Source organism: Lutra lutra, chromosome 8, assembly GCF_902655055.1.
Source record: "Lutra lutra chromosome 8, mLutLut1.2, whole genome shotgun sequence".
Taxonomy (NCBI): domain Eukaryota; kingdom Metazoa; phylum Chordata; class Mammalia; order Carnivora; family Mustelidae; genus Lutra; species Lutra lutra.
Genome location: NC_062285.1, coordinates 97319181 through 97341004, shown reverse-complemented (window position 1 = coordinate 97341004; position 21824 = coordinate 97319181). Strand labels below are relative to the sequence as shown.

The 21824-nt window shown below is 39.2% G+C and overlaps 1 protein-coding gene across 14 annotated transcripts in view; it reads left to right on the top strand.

Annotated features, from left to right (window-relative positions):
• LOC125107889 (uncharacterized) overlaps positions 1-21824 on the top strand; it is a 199417-nt gene that overhangs the window by 123360 nt on the left and 54233 nt on the right. For 4 of the 14 annotated variants that reach the window (XR_007129697.1, XR_007129696.1, XM_047743360.1 and 1 more), the window contains exon 4: positions 9691-9780. The exons of 8 other annotated variants lie outside the window; for them this stretch is intronic. Coding sequence is in view for 3 of the 6 variants with exons in the window: in XM_047743360.1 (XP_047599316.1) it covers positions 9721-9780 (60 nt within the window). In the remaining 3 variants the exon portion in view is untranslated. Of the gene's footprint in view, positions 1-3784; positions 4067-9690; positions 9781-21824 lie in introns of those variants that run through there. 2 more of the 14 variants (XR_007129694.1, XM_047743362.1) reach the window with 1 other exon arrangement.

Sequence of the window (21824 nt, the reverse complement as noted above, 5' to 3'; positions counted from 1 at the left end):
GCATGCCAGCTGCTGTGGGAATGAGGACTACAAGGGAAGAGAAGAGACGAAAAGGGCACCAAATCCAGATCGGTTTGTCTCATAGTTTTGCCAAACAGCGGCTCTGTTTCAGAGCTAAACCCTTTAGTAGAGGATTAGGGAGAAACACCCTGAATTTATTCCCCTCCCCACTTTGATGCTTGTTTGGAATGTTTTTTCTTTGTGATCACATCTGCGTTTGCCTACTTTCTGCATGCACAGAAGCAATTTCCAGTTTCATGCTTAGAGTTGTTACAAGGTAGATCAGTGAATTCAAAATAAACCAAAATGTTTGCATTTTAGGTCAAAACGTTTATACTCCTCTGATGAAGAAACCCAGTAATTTTTTCAGTATTTAAATGGGACATGTGTCTATAAGGATTCCAAGGACCCATCTTTTTTGTAGCTACAGATAAGAATTTCTTTAACTGCTAGCTCTCTACCAGACTTCTATTAGCAGAGCACAAAGTAATTATAGTTGTACGATTGGCCGGTATTATTTGGAAAAAGTAATTGTCCAAAAGAAGAGAATATGCAGACAGAATGATTTAATAATTTGTATATCAAATTTGCCCTTTGGGTGGTTGTCATTAACATAGAAATTAACTTATAAATTATATTCTGAACAGTGTGTAAACTCTGGAACAATTAGATAAAATAAAACTTCCCCACACACTAGAATGTACCGTAATTCAGAATGGAGAAAGAACACAAGATTCTGAAAACACATGAGATCGCCTCACTATGCCATAGAATTTTTAACCTCTTCCAGTAAAAGTGTTTCTTTAATATTTGGTATAGCTCTCTTGCCAAACAGGTCAGCAGAAGCAGAAAATGAAAGCTTTGGAAGATCTCCCTACATGTCCAAGTGTGCCAAGTCCTGCTTGGCCATTGAATGTTCATGCTCTACTTGTAGCTTCAAAACTAGGGTGTAGGGGCGCCTGGGTGGCTCAGTGGGTTAAGCCGCTGCCTTCGGCTCAGGTCATGATCCCAGGTCCTGGGTTCAAGCCCCACATCGGGCTTTCTGCTCCGCAGAGAGCCTGCTTCCTCCTCTCTCTCTGCCTGCCTCTCTGCCTACTTGTGATTTCTCTCTGTCAAATAAATAAATAAAAATCTTTAAAAACAAACAAACAAACAAACAAAAAACTAGGGTGTAGATTCTGCAAAAAACCCACCTGAGAGTAATGTTTTCGGATCTACTAGAATAAAGCCCAGGAATCACTGCAGTAGTTTATACTATCTGGTCACAAGTGCTTTTGAAGTCCAGGAAGTACATCATGTCTAAAAGGCCTAAGATAGGGTTTTTAAAGATATTATAATATTTCTAAAAATATTTATAAAAAAACCAAGCACACTTGATGCTAATAGATTCAATAACCAATGAAGACATCTTTGTTATTATTATTATTATTTTTTTAATAAAATCCTTTTTTCAGGGGTGCCTGGGTGGCTCAGTTGGTTAAGCATCTGCCTTTGGCTCAGGTCATGATCCCAGAGTCCTGGGATTGAGTCCCACATGGGGCTCCCTGCTCAGTGGGAAGTCTGCTTCTTCCTCTCCCTCTGTCTCTGGCCTAACCCTAACCCTGACCTGCTTGTGCTCTCTCTCTGTCAAATTAATTAATTAAATATTTTTTTAAAAAAATTCTTTTTTCAGATTAGTAAGATCCCTTTCTGCCTTTATTTATGTTTGGGGGCAGGGGGACTCAAAACATAGAAAATATAATAAACATCTATGATAAATATTTGCCACTGAAATGAACAAATATTACATTTTATTCCCTTCAGTTATTTTTTCTTTTTTAAGTAAAGCATTAAAATCTCTACATTTTCTCTGCCAGGCCCATTATCTTCCCTTTCCAAAGTTAGCATCATCTGGTGTATGTATCCCAATTACATTTTTGTTTTTGTGTTATATGTTTTTATGTTCTTTAACAGAGTTATGTAATATTCTCCTTAAGTGTCTTGCCTGATTTAAAGTTTTTTATTATATTTTCTAATCTTTATTGTTAGTATTTAAGTGTGGTTTTTTTTTTATTGTCCAACAATCTTAGGTTGGATAATCTTTGAATTCTCTCAGTTTTACAAGCTATCTGAGGTTTCTTTTGCATTTTCTAGGATGATAATCATATATTCTACAGATAAAATTTTGGTCTTTTCCTTCCAGTTCTTAACCTCTTTTATCTTGTATTATTTCTTTAGTTAGGAACTTCAGTTCAATGTTGTATAGTAGGATGATTTTAGGCATCCTTGTCTTGTTTCTTATTTTATTTGGAGTGCTTCTAAAATTTCACCATTTAGGGGCCTGGGTGGCTCAGTCATTACGCGTCTGCTTTCAGCTTAGGTTATGATCTCAGGGTCCTGGGACAGATCCCCGCTTCGGGCTCTCTGCTCAGCAGGGAGCCTGCTTCCTCCTCTCTCTCTGCCTGACTCTGCCTACTTGCGATCTCTGTCTGTCAAATAAATAAATAAATAAATAAATCTTTAAAAAAAATTTTTTCAGGGATGCCTGGGTGGTTCAGTGGGTTAAGATGTTGCCTTAGGCTCAGGTCATGATCCCAGTGTCCTGGGATGGAGTCCCACGTTGGGCTCCTTGCTTGGCGGGGAGCCTGCTTCTCTCTCTGCCTCTGCCTGCCACTCTGCCTGCTTGTGCGCTCTTGCTCTCTCTCTTTCTCTCTGACAAATAAATAAATAAAATCTTTAAAAAAATTTTCAGCATTTAGACTGATGTTTGTTGTTAGTTTTTGATAGATTTACTTGATTAGGTAGGAGAAATTGCCTTCTATGCACATCTTTTTTAGTTGTTTTTTTTTCTGCTTTATTGAGAGGAACATATGGCATTTCCTTATCAATCTCTTAATGCAGTAAATGTGATGATTTAATTTGAAGATTTTTCTCCTGTTAAATCATTTTTGCCTTCGCAGTCTTCATCTATTTGATCATTATCTATCTATCTATCTATCTATCTATCTATGCATTCAATTCCATATGGCAATTTGGGAACTTTTTCATTAATTATATCTTTCGTTTAACAAATATTCATTGAGTACTTCCATGTGCCAGGCACCTAGGCAACAGAGTATAGTAGTGAACAAAATAAATTAAAAAAAAAAACCCTTGCCCTTATAGATTACATTTAAGAAAGCAGTCAATGAACAAGATTGGTAAGTAAAATATATAACATGTTAGATAGCAATTGCTATTAAAGAAAAGAATAAAAAAATAAAAGCGATGTGAAATGTGTGTGAAGGATTGGACTTTAAATTGAGCATCTAAGAAAGTCTTCATAAAAATGTATATCTGAGGAAAGACCTGTAGGAAAGGAGAAGACCTCACTAGACAGCTAACTGGTAAAGAACATTCCAAGCAGAAGAAACAGAAGTTAGGCAATCCTAAAGTAGAGTAGGGACACTGCTGACATATTTAAAGAACAATTTGGCAATTTCTTCCCTAGAAATTTTGTCTATTTCATTGAAATTTTTAAGTTCATCAGTATACTGTTATTTATGATGCTTAATTATTTTTTAAATGATTGCATTTGCAAAGTGACAAATACTTTGCATTTGCAAAGTAACAAAAGTTAAGGTAACTTTTTGTTTTGATTAGTCTACCTATAAGTTTGTCTATTTTGTTATTATTCTCAATATTATTATTACCAAATACACTCTGTGTATTGGAATTGACAATTTATACATTGCATCTCAGATGTGCGAAAACGCCACTTTATATTTCTGTACCTCAGATGACATCTCCCTTCTTATACTCACAGATGCCTCTAGGAAACTTCTGGATGTCTTCTATGTCAAAGAGGCGCTCGTGAAAGTTTGGTAGTGCTAGCCCAATCTCTCTGTCTCTGCCTGACCACACCATGCTGCCATTTTTACTCTACTCAGCAGCTGAGTGCTATTGGCATGAAAGCATTCTGCAAGGTGGCCTCTTTAGTGATCCCACAAGGGCACAAGCTGCCTTCTTTTTGCCATTGCTCTCAAGCCCTTCACTGACCACCTGCATAAGCTTGGGACTGCATAGAAGTTGCAATTAAAACTAAAAGAATCATCCGTGCAAAGGAGAACAGAGAGGCCTACTCAGGGAGAAAGACGACTTACCTGAAGCAACTTCTCTTGCATGGACCAGGCCTAGGCTCCATGAGTTATAGACACTTGAGGAGTAGAATTAGTAAGACCAAAGGCAATATCTGAGACAAATATGATGAGACACTTCAACTAGAGTATATTAATAATATTTTTTATTTTTTGTATTTTACGATGCTATGATATCTCAGGGCCTTAATAGGTAAAGATTATCCCTCTCAGGATTAGATAACTCCTAGAGATAGCAAACATTCACCTGAGAGCATAATCTTTAAATGCAAATCAACCAATCTAGTGCCCATATCAGCAACCATCTCCTTACTGGGCCAAGCCACCATAACCCTGCCTTAATCATCCCAGGGCAGGTATCAGACAAGGAGGGGCAGTTCCTACGTCTTAGAATCCACCAAAATTTTTCAAAATAGCCAATGCTAGGCATGTCTTTGTTTACCCTGCCTGGCCCATTCCTTCCCACAAAAGCCACAATAAAAGCTCTTACCCATGCCTTCCTCTTGCTCCCTCTGATTCCTGACTGACCTTGGTGCTTCCGCATTTGGCCCCATATGGTATGCCTTGCCTCTTATTTCAAGGAATCTGTGAATATAAACTTATTCCTTGTTGACAATCATTTCCATGTTTTCAAGTCTTACCATACCTGATTAGAACATATCCTAGAACATTTTAAAACACAGAGGGCCACATATAGAACATAAGTGTGTGGACTCAATACCATTAGGACGTTAAAGGCCCCTTGCAATTAGATGCCATCTTAAGAAGAAAGAAATTGGGGAGGATGGAGGAGTTTTAGTGTCCTTGAATGGGGATTTAAGTAGTTCACAATTCCAATCTCATAGATAATGAACTCATTGCTGCTTTTGGTGGAAATTTTTTTTGTCAAATTTTACCTTCCCGAGGATAGTGGCAAGTGATTATGGATGATACTCCTGTAGCTGCTTAGCCCCAACATGTAGCACCATTAAAAATCTTCTGAGTTTAATTCTTTAGGTTGGGAATTTCTCCTTGAATGTCCAGTGCTTTAGGCTGCTTGAAAGGATCACACAGGAAGCATCACATTTTGCTAATATTTAGCATTTATTTATCAGATCAATGTAGTGCAGTGTAATCAAGTTGCCTGAGTTTGAATCCAGGCTCCATCACATGGGCTATGTGACCTTAGACAAATTATTTAGCCTCTCTTCACCATAGTTTTCTCACCTATAAAATGAAATAATTATAATAGTACCTATGTCGGTGGGTGGTTGTGAGTGGTATGAAAAAATCCATAGAAATTATTGATGTAATACCTGGCACTTACAGAGCACTCAGTAAATGTCAGTTATGATGGTAACTAGAGTGATTATTAATATGTCTTTGTACAGGCACTGTGCTAAATGGTCCCTTTCTTCCTCTATCTTCCCAGCACCCCATGGTAATAGTATTACCTAGGAATAGAGGAGCTTTGACTGTACACCCTTACTTTTATTAATCACCATCCCCCCATGACTGGAGGTTTAAGAGAGGGTGAATCAAAGAAAGAGTTCAAGTATTCTGGCACCATTCTATATTCTCAGCTATCCAAGAGTGAAAAACAAGAGAACTTAGGACACGTTGTGACATTTCTCATGTTGTCACCAGTGTTGCTGGTATTTAGATCACTCGGCCCAAGCTGTAGTCTACAAGACATCTACAATTTCCCTCAAAACATTTCAAGAATGTTATGCCTTTTTTCTTTCCCACAAAAAGGCAAACATTGCTGAAACATTTCATCTATGTTTGAAAAAAGATGGTTTTTGGCATCGAGCATCCAACATGAGGATATTTTCTGGAACATCAAACAATCATTGATAGCTAACAATGCTGGTTTTGCTTAAATGAAAGCCATTAGGAAGCCACCAAACAGCCATTTAGCCAAGAACCATGAGATTCAATAAATTATGGGAACATCAGTACCAAGAGGAAAGATATTTTTCAGCTAGTACTGAACCTGAATGTTAATCTCTTTTGAAAAAGAAAAGGCAAGGTTTAAGGATAGTGAGAAAGAGAAAGAGAAAAAGAAGTTCTGGTTGTTATTTAAAGAATATACACCAGTGAAACAAACTATTCCAAGTGCCATCATGTCATCATTTCAAATTAGAAGCAACACTGGTTAGAGGTATAAAATACTATTGATAAAAATTTTATGATTAGAGTTTGAACTCTAAGCAATTGTACTAACATAAATAGTAGTGTGTAAATCCCAGTCCAGTAGGGAGTGGGCAACTCCAAAGAGGGTCCAAACAAAGAAGAATAAGACAAACAAAGAAGAAGACCTAACAGGGGAGGGCAGGGATTCTTTCTTTGGTCCTCCCAGCTCAGGATTCACCTATCCCTCAACAAGGAAGGGTTTGAGCAAGTATCAGAAGCACCCAGTGTATTATTTGTAGTGTTGTGCTATGAATGATTGCTTAGATTGATGGTGGGGTACTACTATGCAATATAGCATTTATCCTTTTATAATCAATATAAAGTCCTGAGTAAAAGACCTCCTTCAGAGACACTGTTACTGGAGAATTCATTATATAATGGAGAATTCATAACTGGGGAGAATTCTGCTGTTAATTGTACTGTAGGTCTATTATCTTTGCAACCTTTCTTTTTTTTTTTTAAGTTTTCTTTATTTAATCTCTACACCCAACGTGGGGCTTGAACCCATGACCCCAAGATCAAGAGTCGCATGCCCCTCAGACTCAGTTAGCCAGGCAACCCTCTCCCTTGCAACCTTTCTTAAGAGAGGGAAACACATACATATACACACACACAGGGATAGAAGGACAGAGAAAGAGAGAGAGATGGGAAGAGAGAAGAGGGGGAGAGAGAAATAAGACCTAATGTCCTAAGTCACCATTTTGTGTAATGAATTAACTTTTCTTTGCAACTAGAATGCTACTATGTGTTATGTGCCACCATCCTTGGAAGAAGTGGAAAGATAATATTCAACTCATTTTTTGGTAGAGTTTAATTTTCTGTGACCCCGCATGGAGAAAGGCTGTTAGAAAATGTTTCCAAGGAAGTCTTGTGCTATCTGGATGTGTTACAAGTTTCACTGATAAAATCAAGATATGTTAAGCTATTGCTTCTTGGTACTGACACTTCCCCCATGACTTTTAGAATACCCTTTGAAGCATTGACTTTGGAGCCTAACAGGCAAGGGTTCAAATTTTCAAATTCTGGTTCTGCCACCCCCAGGCTGTCTGATTTAGGGAAAGTTATTTATTTACAACTGTGAGACGTACATATATATGCCTTAATAGGAATGGCTTCCTTGCACTGTTGCATGATGATTTCATGAGACAATGCATGTAAAACAGACTTCAGCACATGATGAACACTCAACAAATGTCATCGTTAACCACTGGGTGTGACAATGCTGAGTACCCCTACTGCATAGCTTTCCTCTTGGGGAGACTAAGAACAGCACAGACCATTAGCTTTGTCTCCTACTGAGCCATCTGGCATTGATTTTTCAGCTGCACCTCCTGGGGACAAGCTGCACATCACTAGTGCCATAAAATAAAGAAGGGGCATAATTCTCCTCTGACCACATCCAAACTGCTAAAATGAAGGGACCTGGAATTTTACACCCCTAGGATAACACAGAAAGCCTTGTATAGTAGGTTTCCCCCTTGGTTGCTGTTGCAGGACTGTGAGCTGAGTGGGGAGGGGCGATTTGTATGCCACAGGCTTTACATTTTTCCATTAGCATTGTGGTCTCTCTGAGTTCTTGTCATAACCTGCGACGTGTTTTATGAAAGCATTCACCCCAAGTAGCTTTTGCAGAATAAAACAATATGCTACAGGAGCTTGCTCATTTCTGCCTGTGTTTTACTGCTACGGAAGACTTGGGAGAGTGAGAAAATGGGAGAGAAAAAAATGCGAAGAAAGGCAGAGAGATGTGCAAAGAGGAGAGAGGGAAGTATATATCGCTCCCCTGTTCTCCGTTTCAACTAAATATGTATTTTCTACTTCTCTGTTTCAGACTACCAAAAAACTAGCAGGGCCAAGTGTTATTTACTTATTTATTAAAATTAAAGACCACATACTTCCTTTCTTTCTCGTTTTAAAGTATGACATGTTTATTATAGAAAGTGTGAAAGCGTATTTTAGAAGAGAACATTTTAAATTTCCCATAACGTTGTTAACCAGATAACCATTTGTAACATTTTGGTGTATTTTGTTCTAGTGTGTTTTCTATGTATGTGGAGGTCATATTGAACATACAGTTTTGTATCTTCCTTTTTTTAAAAAATCATTACTAGGTATATTTTGCCACATCTTTGAAAATTATTTTAAAGGTAAAATCTGACCAATTCATCAGCCACACATAAAAATAAACTTCAAGTGAATCAGAGATCAAAATGTTAAAAAATTGACCTGTACAATGCCAGAAGAAAACATGAATCATTTTTTTTATAGCCTAGGTGGAGGGAAAAGTATCTAAGTATGACTTAGAATTCAGATACAGTTCAGAAAGTTGATAAATTTGATTATATAAAAATTAAAACTATTTTCATGGCCAAAAAAAAAAAAGCCCACAATAAGCAAAGTTAGAGGACAAACAACAAATTGAGAGTATATATTTGCAACATATATCACAGATAAAGCACTAATTTCCCTAATATATCAAAAACTTGTAAAGATTGAAGTGAAAAAGACCAAAATTCCTACAGAAAAAAAAATGGACATGAGATATAAACAATTTATATGTATATATGTGCACATGTACATAGCCCTTAAATAGTGACCAATTTTATTATAATAAGAGAAATACAGACTGAAATACTATACCCAAATGTCAGATTGGCAAAAATTTGTAAGTTTAGCAAGCTGAGAGGAAAGGGTACTCTCATACAATATTGGTAGGAATGCAAAACAGTACAGTCTCTATGGAGGGGTGTGGTATAATAATAAATATATTTGTTTTTATCCCAGATTCCTGGCACAGAGATCCTAAAACCCTGGGAATTTACTGAGTGATAGGAATATCTTTTGTTATTCATAACAAGCCTCTTAAGATTAGACCCAAGTTTATGCTAATGAGATGATTAAGGCTGGGGGGTGGGGGGTGGGCCAGTCTCTTACAAGCCTCAGGGTGAGGCCAGTGACCAGAAAGACCAAGTGATTAGAGGGTTAAAATTTCAGCCTCATTCCTAACTTCAGGGCAGGAGAGGAAAGCAGAGCTGGAGATGAAGCGCTATAGCAACTCTTGAACAAGGAAGTTTGATGAGTTTGGGGCTGGTTCACACTCTGAGGTGCTCTGGAGAGAGTTTGGAAGCTCCACATCCCTCCCCCCATACCTTGCCCTACTAAGCATCTCATTCATTTGGCTGTTCCTGAATTGTATCCTTGGTAATAAACTGGTAAATGTAAATAAAGTGTTTCCTGAGATCATGAGCTGTTCCCATCACCTATTTTTTGCACTCTTAGGTTCAAGAAATCCACTTTCTGAATGAATGTGGAAAGTTAGACACTAATTGGGATAGGAGAATGCTGAATAATAATCCGGACATATCAAAAATCATACCCTATGGCTGTGCATTTTTCTTAGGGCCAAGACCTTGAACAGCATAGCCTAGAGATGGGCGTGGGAAAGAAACGAAGGGTCTTCTCACTTTCCTTCAGGCCAACAGTTTCCGCAGTACGTATTTACAGGCCGTTTGAAAATGGATTCCCAATCCACTTCCACCTACTTGTGGTTTATGTGTATACTAGATTTTGGCAAAAGGTTGATTGCGAGTCTTCGATTTTAGTATTATTGTAATTGTCACATTTCTTCCCATATCATTTCTAATTATTTTAATGGGGAATTGGTAAAAGTTTCATCAGAAGCCATTTACAAATGTTAACTCTTAAATTTTTTATAGTAGTGTTCTATGAAATCCCTTGGGGGATTTATCTGTCATTCTTCATTTTTAGTAACTTCTCTGGATAAACAGTTGACTTATCTTGATTTTGATTGAAGAATTTAATTTTTTAAATAAGTAAAAGTTTAATAAGCCAACATTTAGAATTTCTAAGCTAAACATCTCAGAGAAGACTCTAGTCATCATTGTTTTCTTATTAGGTTGCTAGGGTTGCCATAACCAAGCATGACAAACTGGGTGACCTTAACAAGAGAAATGCATTGTCTCAGTTCTGGAGGCTAAAAGTCCAAAGTCAAGGTGTTGTCAGGGGTTGATTCTTTCCAAGAGCTGTTAGACAGAACCTGTTTTATGCTTCTCACCTAGCTTCTGGTGGTTTGCTGACAATCTTTGTCATTCCTCGGCTTGGAGAAGCATTAGCGGAATCTCTGCATAGTGCTTTCCCTGTGTGCATGTCTATGTCCAGATTTTTCCCTTTATATAAGGGCACTCATCATATTAAGTTAGGGACCACCTTACTCCAACATGAATTCATCTTAACTAATTACATTTGCAACAACTCTGTTTTCCAAATCAGGTCACATTCCAGTGTATAGGACATCAATAAGTGAACTGGTGGAGGCTATAGTTTAACCCATACCATTTACTATATAATAAGATCTCCAAAATTCTAATCCTGCCCCTTCCCCCATACACTTAGGGCTAACTTTCTAAATTAAAGGCAGTGGGAAAGGACAAAAGACAGAGATAAGAAAGTAAAATAACTCTCACTGAGCTCTTGGAATGTGGCAGTTAATATTAGGCATCTGAAGCGTATTATATCATTTTATCTGATATCAGTTATATCAGGGAGGTAGGCACAAATGACAAAAGCTGAAACTCAATTAAGTCACTTTCCAAGGATCAGTTAGAAACTGGATTCAGGCTTGGGTATGTTTGACTGCAAAGCCTGCACACTTTCCTCTACTCCCTCCTTGACTCTCTGCAAAGGCAAAATATTCATAATAATGGTAATTATAATAATAATAACAACAACAACTCATGGAAATGTTTCATTAGAGCAACTGCTCCTTCTAGCATAGAGCAACACAACAAACAAAGCAATAGGTGATATTTCTGACAGGGTGATTCCATTTTCCCTAAACATTCACAGCAGGATTTTCCTTCCTACAGTTGAATAGAGGTTAATTTCTAAGCAATAAAGGGAGAAAAGAAAAAACAGAACCCAATTTAAATACTTATGAATGTCAGAAATTAAAAACTCCTATTTTTTTTTAACGTTTGATTTTGAAATCTTCAGCCTGAAGATAAAGACAGTGCAATCCCGAGACTCTCGTAACAGCAATAGTTAACGGTTACTGAAGCCTCCCATGTGCCAAGCACTGTGCCAAAAGCTGGTCATATATTAACTAACTTAAACCTCGCATCATCTTGTGGGTTAACAGTAGCATAACCTCCACTTTACTGGTGAAGAAGCAGAGAAACACAGCTCATCTTCAAAGCCTGTTTCTCCAACACTATGCCCAGTTGTTGCTCACGAAATAGAAAAGTTAAGCCACCAAATGAGAGTTGTCTGTGATCAAAATTATGTCTTATGGTCAAACATGACTTTTTCTAATGGAGAAATTCTAGTGGTTAGAGCAAGGGGTTTGGAGTCAGACCTGAATTTGTGTACCAGTCCAACCCTTATTAATTATGTGACCTTAGGCAAGTTGTTTAGCCCTCTTGGGCCTCACTAATCATTTTCAAAATTGGGATAATAATACTTTCCCCCAGGGTTATTATGCAAATTAAGTGAGATAATACATGCAAAGCACAATCAATCACTGCTGCGTAGGTAACAAGTAGTTATTATTTTTATTCAACAGGCATAATATTCATTTGAAATATTATTCAGATACATTTCCATGTCTGATAAATCCTGTTAGCTGGCAACTTCTCACCCTATAAAGAAAGGGTTTAAGTGCTTCAGGAAAAGGATAAATACCTATTAGAACAAGAAGATCATTGTTTATCTATTTGTGTGAGACTGAATTGAGACTCCAAAGCCAAGTTTTGCTAAGAAAGAAATGATTTTTAAATTTCTTTTAGCATTATTAACATACAGAGAATTAAGCCTGAATATCTAAAATATAAATTTCTTTCTTTGAAGTCTCTCTCCACTGGCTTTCTGTCTAGACTAGGATAAGGATATAGCATAGAGGAAACACGGATTAGAGGAAGAAGCATAGCAAAAGGAGATTAAGAAAGTCAGCTAGCAGGGTCCTTGAAACAGCCCTTTCTCCTTAGGATTGGGAGCACCAGAAAGCACCTCAAGAAAGCAGGTAGAAAGAAGCACTTTCAGAAACACCCAGCAAGGTAGGAAGCCTCCAAAAACATCAAGGCTAATGGTCTGCTTCCCTCGTCTAGGCATAATATGGGAAGTCCAATTTGGAGTTCATTGCTACATCCACATGGTGTGGTAGTGAGGGTATGGAGGTGATGGTAAGAGAAGGCCAGGTCAACGAATAGCAGAACTTGTAGTTCCCTGGAGCTCAGGGGTGGTGAACACAGGCTGGAAAGCAAGCAGAAGCACTAAAGCAGCCAGAGATCAGCAGAAGCCTAAGGTTAGAGTGGAGAGCAGGGACTTCCCTAACTAGGAATGGAAAACATGGATTTCAGTAGTGGATACTGGTATGTCTCCTTACACACTGTGATAGTCACCCCACAGCCTAAAGTAAGCCAGTAGACCCTACCTCCCCTTTTCTCTTACTGCCAGCTAGGAAAGGAGCAAGGGAAAGAGCAGAATTCCAAAAGACTGAATATTTTCCTGGGGCATCCATGCAGAGATTGTAGACATCAAACGATAGGTCAGATGACATTACTGGATTGTACCAAAATATGGTGTATTTTCTTCTGCTACTTGGTGGGTAGGGCTTCAGAGGTGGCTCAGTGGGTTGAAGCCTCTGCCTTCCGCTCAGGTCATGATCTCAGGGTCCTGGGATCGAGCCCCGCATTGGGGTCCCTGCTCAGCAGGGATCCTGCTTCCTCCTCTCTCTCTGCCTGTCTCTCTGCCTACCTGTGATCTCTGTCTGTCAAATAAATAAATAAAAATCTTTAAAACAACAACAACAACAGAGTATAGCCTATGTTTACACCAAGGACTGGTTATGGTCCCTATTAAAATTAAAATTAAAAGTTGTCTTGAGGGCAGATCCATGAATCTATGAGGAAAAGAAGACAGGAGGAATTAAATTTGATTGTCATATGGAAATGAGAGAGAAAGAAAGAGTATATAGTATCTGGCCTTCAAAATAGGTTCTTTGAATATCAACAGAAGAGTAGATTTGAAAGTCAGACCTTTTTTTTTTTTTTTTTAAAGAAATAAAAAGACTAATGAAATCAGAGGAAACCAGAGAAGGAGACAACCATAAGAGACTCCTAATCTCAGGAAACAAACTGAAGTTGCTGGAGTGGAGGGGGGTGGGAAGGATGGGGTGGCCGGGTGATGGATATTGGAGAGGGTATGTGCCATGGTGAGCGGTGTGAATTGTGTAAGGCTGATGAATCACAGGCATGTACCCCTGAAACAAATAATACACTATATGTTAATAATAGTAAAGAAATAAAAAGATTTCCTAAATTTAACACCTACCTTTATCATATTAAGAGACAGACTTGGTGAACCAGATCACAGAATTTTACTCTATATCCAGGATGGAAGAAAGAGATAAAGAGAAGCCAAAAGGCTACTCCTTCTGACTTGAATAATTTTGTGAATAATAAGAAAGAGAGATAGAATCAAGAAGCTGACAGGCCCAAGACCTTGTCCTGTCCTCTGTGAACACCAGGCTTCAAGCAGAGGTTAGGGACTGTCTTTAGAAGTATCTAGAATGGAATGGAAGTCCAGGAGCACTGGGCTTAAGTGCTGGATATCCTTTGCACAGAAGGAGACTGAGAACCTTTGGAAAGAGCCTCCACAAAGTTAATTTCCACTTCATGACGGCATGAAGGTAGTGGCAGAAGACAGGTAAGTAGATCAGTGGTATTAGTTGGCTTCTCTGGAAGCAGATGCTGAGACAGAATTGGGGTGCAAGAGGTTTATTAGGGATTAATACCTGTGAAAAAGGGAGGGAAGGAGCAGGATTGGGCAGAGAGAGCAATTGGTGAGATTGTGATGAGACCCAACAGAATCTCAGCCAACCCAAAGGGAAACTCTGGAACGAGAACTACCAGTCAGTGTTGAATTACAATCTGCTAAATGGGCCAGGCCTTCATACTCCCAAGTCAGTCAGTCATAAGATGAGGGTCACTCTGGGAAGGGTGTGACCACCGGCAAGATGTCTTTCTGTAGCTGAAGCAGATCCTGAAGGCGCTGTAGGACAGAGACCATCTGCTGATCACTCTCCAGCTACCAAGGCTTGAAGGGGGACCTGGGCAGTGATCCTTATGTCTACCACAGTGAGTGTGAGGCAAAGTTCCTAATTCCCCTTACCTGAAGGCCTCTGAAATACTATTAGCCCCAGAGAGGCTGAGTCTGAATACTGAGAGAGTGGTGGATAGAAAGGCATTTGCAGACAAATAGGGCCAGTAGCCCCTTGGTGAATGCCATTTGAGGAAGCATTTCTTCCAGCCACTGGATTTCTGAGACCAGGAGGCGTCTGAGACCAGCATAGACTTGGGGACCCCCGTCTTGCCACCTAACCAGCCTATATTATTCTTCACATCCAGCTGCCTGGAGTTGAGCAGAAGGAACACTGAAGCATTTAGGATTTACCAGAGTTAAGAGACCAGGGATTGAAAAACCTAGAGAGATTTTAAATAACTGGATCAGACTAAGGTTCCATATTTATACTACAACTGGGCTTTTAACTTTCCATTATCTAGCTGGCTGCGGGATCATCTGGGAGAGAACATCAGTTAAGAGGGACACAAGGAAGCTGCATCCGCTTTGTAAATTTGCATGCGATGTGAGGGACATTTTGTATCTGCTGCATTACCAAAGAAAAACAAGCACCAGGCCTTCATTTAATAAGAATTCCAGACTTGGAGGACAAAAACGAGATGGGAGGAGGGGTCAGGATTAGTTTTTTGAGAAGATACATTATGCAATAGCTAGCTTTGGTTGGTGGACAGTGTAATTTTTCATACTGGCTTACTTCCTATATGAAGTTCTGAAATATTAGGACCTTATTCACTCTCGCTGACCATAAAAATTATATGTTAAACAAAGCCTAAGATTTAGTAACCTACAAATCACTTCTGACTTCCCGCTACTGTGAAAACTTACACCCAGCACAAAAAAAAAAAAAAAGGCTGTAGTTGATCATAGTTCCCTGTGCAATTACAAACACCAAAATCTTGGGCAGCCAGAGACTAAAGAAAATTAAATCCACATAAATCTTTTCATCAGCATATAAAAGCCAAAAACAACACAATTGAGACTCTGGGATCAAAGAATGGCAAGATGTGAGAAGCAGGACATCTCCTTTCAGAAGTCCCAGGCACGGCTCAGAATCGATGGACAGAGCTTCAGATGAGAGAAGCCTGGGCCATCCCTTGGCTGTGATGGCCCCTTGAGAAGGAAGCCACAGATGAAAATGTCAAAAAAACCTCGGGCCACAACTTACTGAGCCTTTAAAAATACTCAAATGCTCAAAATGATCATTTCACTATGGCTGTAAAAGCCTAACTCTGGAAGGAGTTATGGCTCGATTTCTTTTTTTTTTTTAAAGATTTTATTTATTTATTTGACAGAGAGAGATCACAAGTAGACAAAGAGGCAGGCGGAGAGGGAGAGAGAGAAGCAGGCTCCCTGCTGAGCAGAGAGCCCGATGCGGGCCTTGATCCCAGGACCCTGAGATCATGACCTGAGCCGAAGGCAGCGGCTTAACCCACTGAGCCACCCAGGCGCCCTATGGCTCGATTTCTTAATCGATTTTTGGGGGATTATAGAATGGAACCTAGAGGATTTATTGTATAGTGTTATGACATGTGCTCTTAGGCATGTGAACATATCTTTCCAACCTCCCCAAAGTATCTGTAAGTGAACTCCTTTTCTTTTTTCCATCTCCTCTAGACATCCATTATGTTGCAAATAAAACTAATTTTTATAGTAATAATATTAACAACTGACAGTTACTGCATTTTGACCACATGCCAAGCACTGTATTTACTGCTTACAATCATTTTTTCTCTTACTTCCTCTAACTCTTGATGAGATAGGCATCATTTATTATTAGTTCCATATTGTCTTAAATAATATGAAACTCACAGAGATTAAGTAACTTGCAAAGTCACACGCTGAGGATAGAACTGAATAAGGAGCCAGAGAAGACTCCCAAGTGAGGAAAAGTGATCAGTAACAGTGAAACTGGCATAATTTTGTCTATGAACTCTGTGGTGTTGTCTTAGTCTGGGTTACCCAGAAAGCAGAGCCTGAGGCAAGGAGCTTGTGGTATGTCTACTCGATTAGGGAATGCATTTCCAGGTATGAGGGACCAGGGGCATAAAGCGGAAAAAGAGGAGCCACTGTGAGATAAAATGATCAAGTTGGCAGCCGCCAAGTAAGACTAGATTTTTCAAATGCACAGGATCGTCCTCCAGGAAGATATAAACTGCATCTCAAAAAGTCCATCTGGAGGGAGAAAGGGGGGAGCCCGTTTTATCTACTAGCTGTCGCCTTTTGTCAAATGTTTGCCTCATGGGGCATTCACTCCCTATATTTCAGTGATTCACATAGGAGAGTCCTAAAGAAAGTCCTGTGGAGAGTCCTGTGGCATTCTGTATCTTGGCATTAACCTAATTTCCCGGGGGTGGGAGATGAGAGGCACATGGTGCAGCCTGAGACACTGTCAGCAGGAACCCATACAGAATTGCTGGTACTAAAACAAGAGTGGGATGTGGCTAAGAGGATCTGAAGTGTTGCCTCAGAGGTATCTGAGACCTCTGTGTCTTTTTTTCCCCTACAGGATAGAAAGAAGCAACTCAGTTCTAGAGTGTTACAAGTGGTTTTGGGATGCTTATGAATGACTAGGACGCAGAAAGCTAGCTTGGGAGTCTCATGTAGACATTGAAGTAAATTCTCATGCCCTACGCTGCAAAGCAGTCTTGAGGCGTGTTGGACAACAGCAGTTACAAAGCATGAAAATGGCCAAAAGTGGAGGAGAGGGATACGAAAATATCCACTTAGTCATTGATTCTTTCTATAAAATTAACTGGGGTTGGGGGCGGGGTACAGTCAGTTCCTCAAGTTTCCAGAGGAATATACACTCTTTCCTGGAGTGGGAAGTGCAGCCACCTATAGTGTGATTTCATCTTGGTCGGACCATCTGGGTTAAGACCATTGAACTGCATTAAGTGCCATTGCATAGCTCCCTGATCTGCAGAGTCTGATAAAATGTCTTGCTCCTATGCAATGGTTTCAGAAAACAAAATCCCCTTTGTTTTGGACTCAGCAAGATACTGACAGCCACAAGCCCACCTGGAGTCTATGACAGTTAAAATTAATTTCATTTAAAATTAAAATTCAAGGCCTTTAGTGATAAAAGTAGATAACTCTCCATAGGCCAGAACTAATCCCTATCGTTCTAAGGAAAGTGGACCCTGATAAGGAAGGTCTTTTTTCTAGAGCGTAAGCCACCTGACTGAACCCTAATTGCAAGGGCAACTGGGAAAACATCTGTCATTTTTAGCTAATATAGTGGGTAGTAATCTCTGCCTCACAAATTGGAAGAACTACCCAATTTGTGAAGATTGGAGAGATAGAGAGATATAGGGAGAAGATTCAGATTCTAGGTAGCCAAAAAGTCAGATACCCATTTTTGCTCCCTTTCCCCTTTTCTGTTAATGGATTCTTTGCCTGGTACCAATGTTCTCCTTGTATGTATGTCCTTGATATTTACTGCTAAACCTCCTTGATAGCATAGTCAAAAAAAAGAGACACAACAGAAATAATTTTTCAGGTTTACCTGGAACCCTTTGTCTGGACTTCTTGGTTTGGTTGGTCTGATAGCTGCTCAAGCTTGGAATATGATGATTTGCATTTCAACTGTACATGGGATCTGAAAATTGGAACCACTAGCAGAAACAACTATATCACACATAGTTACCCACTTCTCCAGTAGAATTAATGCTGATTTATTATGATATAGAAGACTTGAGTTATAGCCCTTGCTTTCATTAACCAATATTAACCAACTGTGTGATCTTGAGGAAGTAACTTCATTACTTCATGTTTGGTTGACTAATCTGGAAAGGAGAGGGAAGGAAGGAGGGAAAGAAGGAAGGAAGGAAAGGGAATGGAGGGGAGGGGAGAGAAAGGGAGGGAAGAGGGGAAAGCCTTGGGATTAAGAATAGGGGAAAGAAAACTAACACATGGGAGTACTGGTAATGTACCAGAAGTTTTCTTTCAGCCTTTACAAAAAGCTATAAGACATTTTGTTGATGAAGAGACTGAGACAAAGTGGCCAGTCTTCCCCCCCATCATAGAATTAACAAATTGCTGAGTCAGGATTTGAGTCAGTTTCATCCAGCTTCAAAGGCCTTGTTCTTTCTTCATTTCTGTTTTGAAAACATTTGAATAAGAAATAATAAGAGCATTACTTTAAAAAATAATAATAAATAAAAAGACTCTTGTCTTCTTAGACCATCGTCCCTCCCCAACCCCACCCTGCTCCACCTGGACAAACCTTCTCATGTCACCATATATAACCACTCAAAGCATTTTAGTGTGTATCCTTCCAGAGTTTTTCTGTGCATTTATACACTATGCATACAACCATAGAAAGCATATAATGTGTTTATACGTGTGTGTATTTTTCTACCAAAAAAATGATGGTATCATTCTCCAAATATCTTTTGGCAGCTTGCTTTTCATTTAACAATAGGTCTTGCAACTCTAGGTATGCTAGTACATAAGAGCTCTCATTCCTTCTAGCTGCTGCGGAGTATTTCACTGCAGAGAGATACAAGCTTCTTTAGCCACTCCCCTGCTGACCCATATTTAGTTTGTTTGCTGGGAGCCCATGTTTCTTTTCCAATGTGGTTCTCTGTTCCCCACGTCTACAGATGAGTTGTACAGTCTCTTTTACCTCAAAAATTCTGTGGCATGAAGAAAATGAAATGAGTCTGAGGACATGATAATTCACTTCCAAACAACTCATTTGTTAGGTAGTGAAATAACACCAAATTGTGAAATAAGCCTGTTACCATTAAAATAAAAGAGCCAAAGAGACTAAACAAAAGTATCCAAACAAGTCCAGGCAGGCTAACTGGGTCTCTGAAACTAGAGACAAACCCAGTCTACTTCACGTTCACTTAACTATGTGACTCAAGGCTTTGCGTAGATATTCTTGATTACAGCAGTTTAGTCTATAATATTTGAGGTTTAACATGATAGCATGAAATGTACTGGATACTATATATATATATATTATATTATTTTTGACTCAATAATAATCCTTTAGAGCAGATCTTCGTATCTGAATTCCATTGGCGAAATAAACTGAGAGTAGAGAAGCTAAGTAAGTTTGCCCAAGGTCACAAACTAGTGACAGGATCAAGTTTCAAACCCAAGTTTTCTGGCTTCTTTCCACTGTCTCTCATGTGTTCCTCTTAGCCAGAGTTGATTCAGAAGGACCTGATCATAAAGAACAGGTTCACACCTGACGGAAAAGATGTCAACACCCTGTCCTGTGCTTACCTCTTCACCTCATCTCCCACTTCTTTCTCTCTCCTCAACCTGGCCCTAAATTACTTATAACTCCCCCATAACACATTGCTGTGGACTTCTGCAAGTATACTGTTTCTCTTTTTCTAGAATATTCTTCTACTCTTTGGTAGGGCAATTCTTACTCCCCACCCCCACCCCGCAAAATTCCATTTTCAGCTCAAGCTGATTTCTTCGGGAATGTAGCATTCCCACTTAACACTTGTCCAAGATTGGGTTCAGGACCTTTTCCCACAGTGTTTTGTGTTTACCTTTCTCAGAGCACTTGACAATGAATGATGCTTTTTTGTTGCTTCTCTGTCTCTCTGTTTGCCTGTCTTTGCAGTGAGCTCGAGAACAGGAACCACAGCTAATTCGTAATTGAATCTCTAGCTTTGGCATAGTGCCTCATGCACAGTAGGCATTCAGTCATCTTAAGAGTGACAGCAAAATAGGGGCGCCTGGGTGGCTCAGTGGGTTAAGCCTCTGCCTTCGGCTCAGGTCATGATCTCAGGGTCCTGGGATCGAGCCCCACATCGGGCTCTCTGCTTGGCAGGGAGCCTGCTTCTCCCTCTCTCTCTCTGCCTGCCTCTCTGACTACTTGTGATCTCTCTCTGTCAAATAAATAAATAAAATCTTTAAAAAAAAAAAAGAGTGATAGCAAAATAGAACCTGGAAATGGACTCTGTAGCTCCATACATGCTACTTGCCCCTAGATGGTCACCTGAGTACTCCCCCCTCCCCCCACCAGCCTGTTGAGCTTCTTAACTTCTCACTTCCTGGACTGGCAGCCATTTTTTTTCTGTATCTGATAACATGGGGAGAGTGTGGCAGATGGGGTCGGGAAGCCTGGGAACATTAGAGACAAAGTCTCTGAAGACAAAACAGCCCTTCCTTATGTAGAATCCAGATTTATTTGATCTACAAAGGATGCGATGTTTCTCTACTTCACATGAAGCTAGCAGGATAAAATGCTAAGAAAGAAAAGAGAGCTGAATTTTATTGAGGAAAAAAATATATTGCAGAAGAAAAATAATAAAGATCTCGCAGGAAGTGTCAAGGAAAATGTATCATTCAGTAGTTTAAAAGGGCAAAAATCCAAAGATCCAAACCAGGAATGTGTGAAACACAAACAGATTTTGCAGATGATAAATTGCTCTCCTAGACACATTTTTCTCTTTTCAGTTACAGATCATTTCATGAAAAAGATTTGTTTATGCCAAGTTTGCCAACATAGTTTTTGTTTTGACAGTCCAAGGGATGTATCAACTTTCCTTAATGGCCTTTGAAGCCTCTCAATGTAGAAATTTGGTATTCTAGGCAATGTTTAAAAGTATTCATGGAACTGAAACAACTTGTATTAACTAAATATTAGGAAGGGGAAAAAATAGTAGCATCAGAAAAAAATTGCCATGTACTCCAGGAAAGGCTGATATTGCCGTCTGAATATTTGCTTATTGTTAAAAAATAATAGGTAATAATGCTTTTCTTACTGAGTGCTGACTATACCCTGGCCATTGTGCTAGCTTTTGGTAATGCAGCAGGAAGCAAAACAGGTATGTCTTGCCTGAGTAGGTAGATATTAAAAAGATAATTACAGAGATATGTATATAATTATAAAGGTTGGTAAGAAGAAAGGATTTTAAAGAAAGAGTAAGAGGGGAGAACTACTCTAGATTGATAATCAGGGAAAACCTCCTTGAGAAAACAGTTTTTAAGCTGGGACCTAATGAATGAGAAAGAAAGAGTCAGGTGAATAGTGCTAGGGAAAGAGATATAGGCAGAGGCCACAGAATACATAGCTACCTTGGCATTGGAAACGCCTTGGCCTTTCTAAGGAACTGAAAAAACAAACTATGTGTCGTTTTCTTTTTCTTTTTCTTTTTTTTTTTTTTGAGGAATAATTGACAAATATAATTGTATATATTTAAAGTATACAATATCATGATTTGATATTCATACACAAGGTAGAATGATTTCCATGATCAAGAGATTTGAATAAACACATCCATCACCTATGTGTCGTTTTCCTCCTGGTTGTCGGATTAGTTGCTTCCCCTGCCCCTGCCCATGCCCCTAAACCCTGGTACGTGGTACAGGGGCCTCACCCCTGCAGATGTCAGGCTGTCTTGT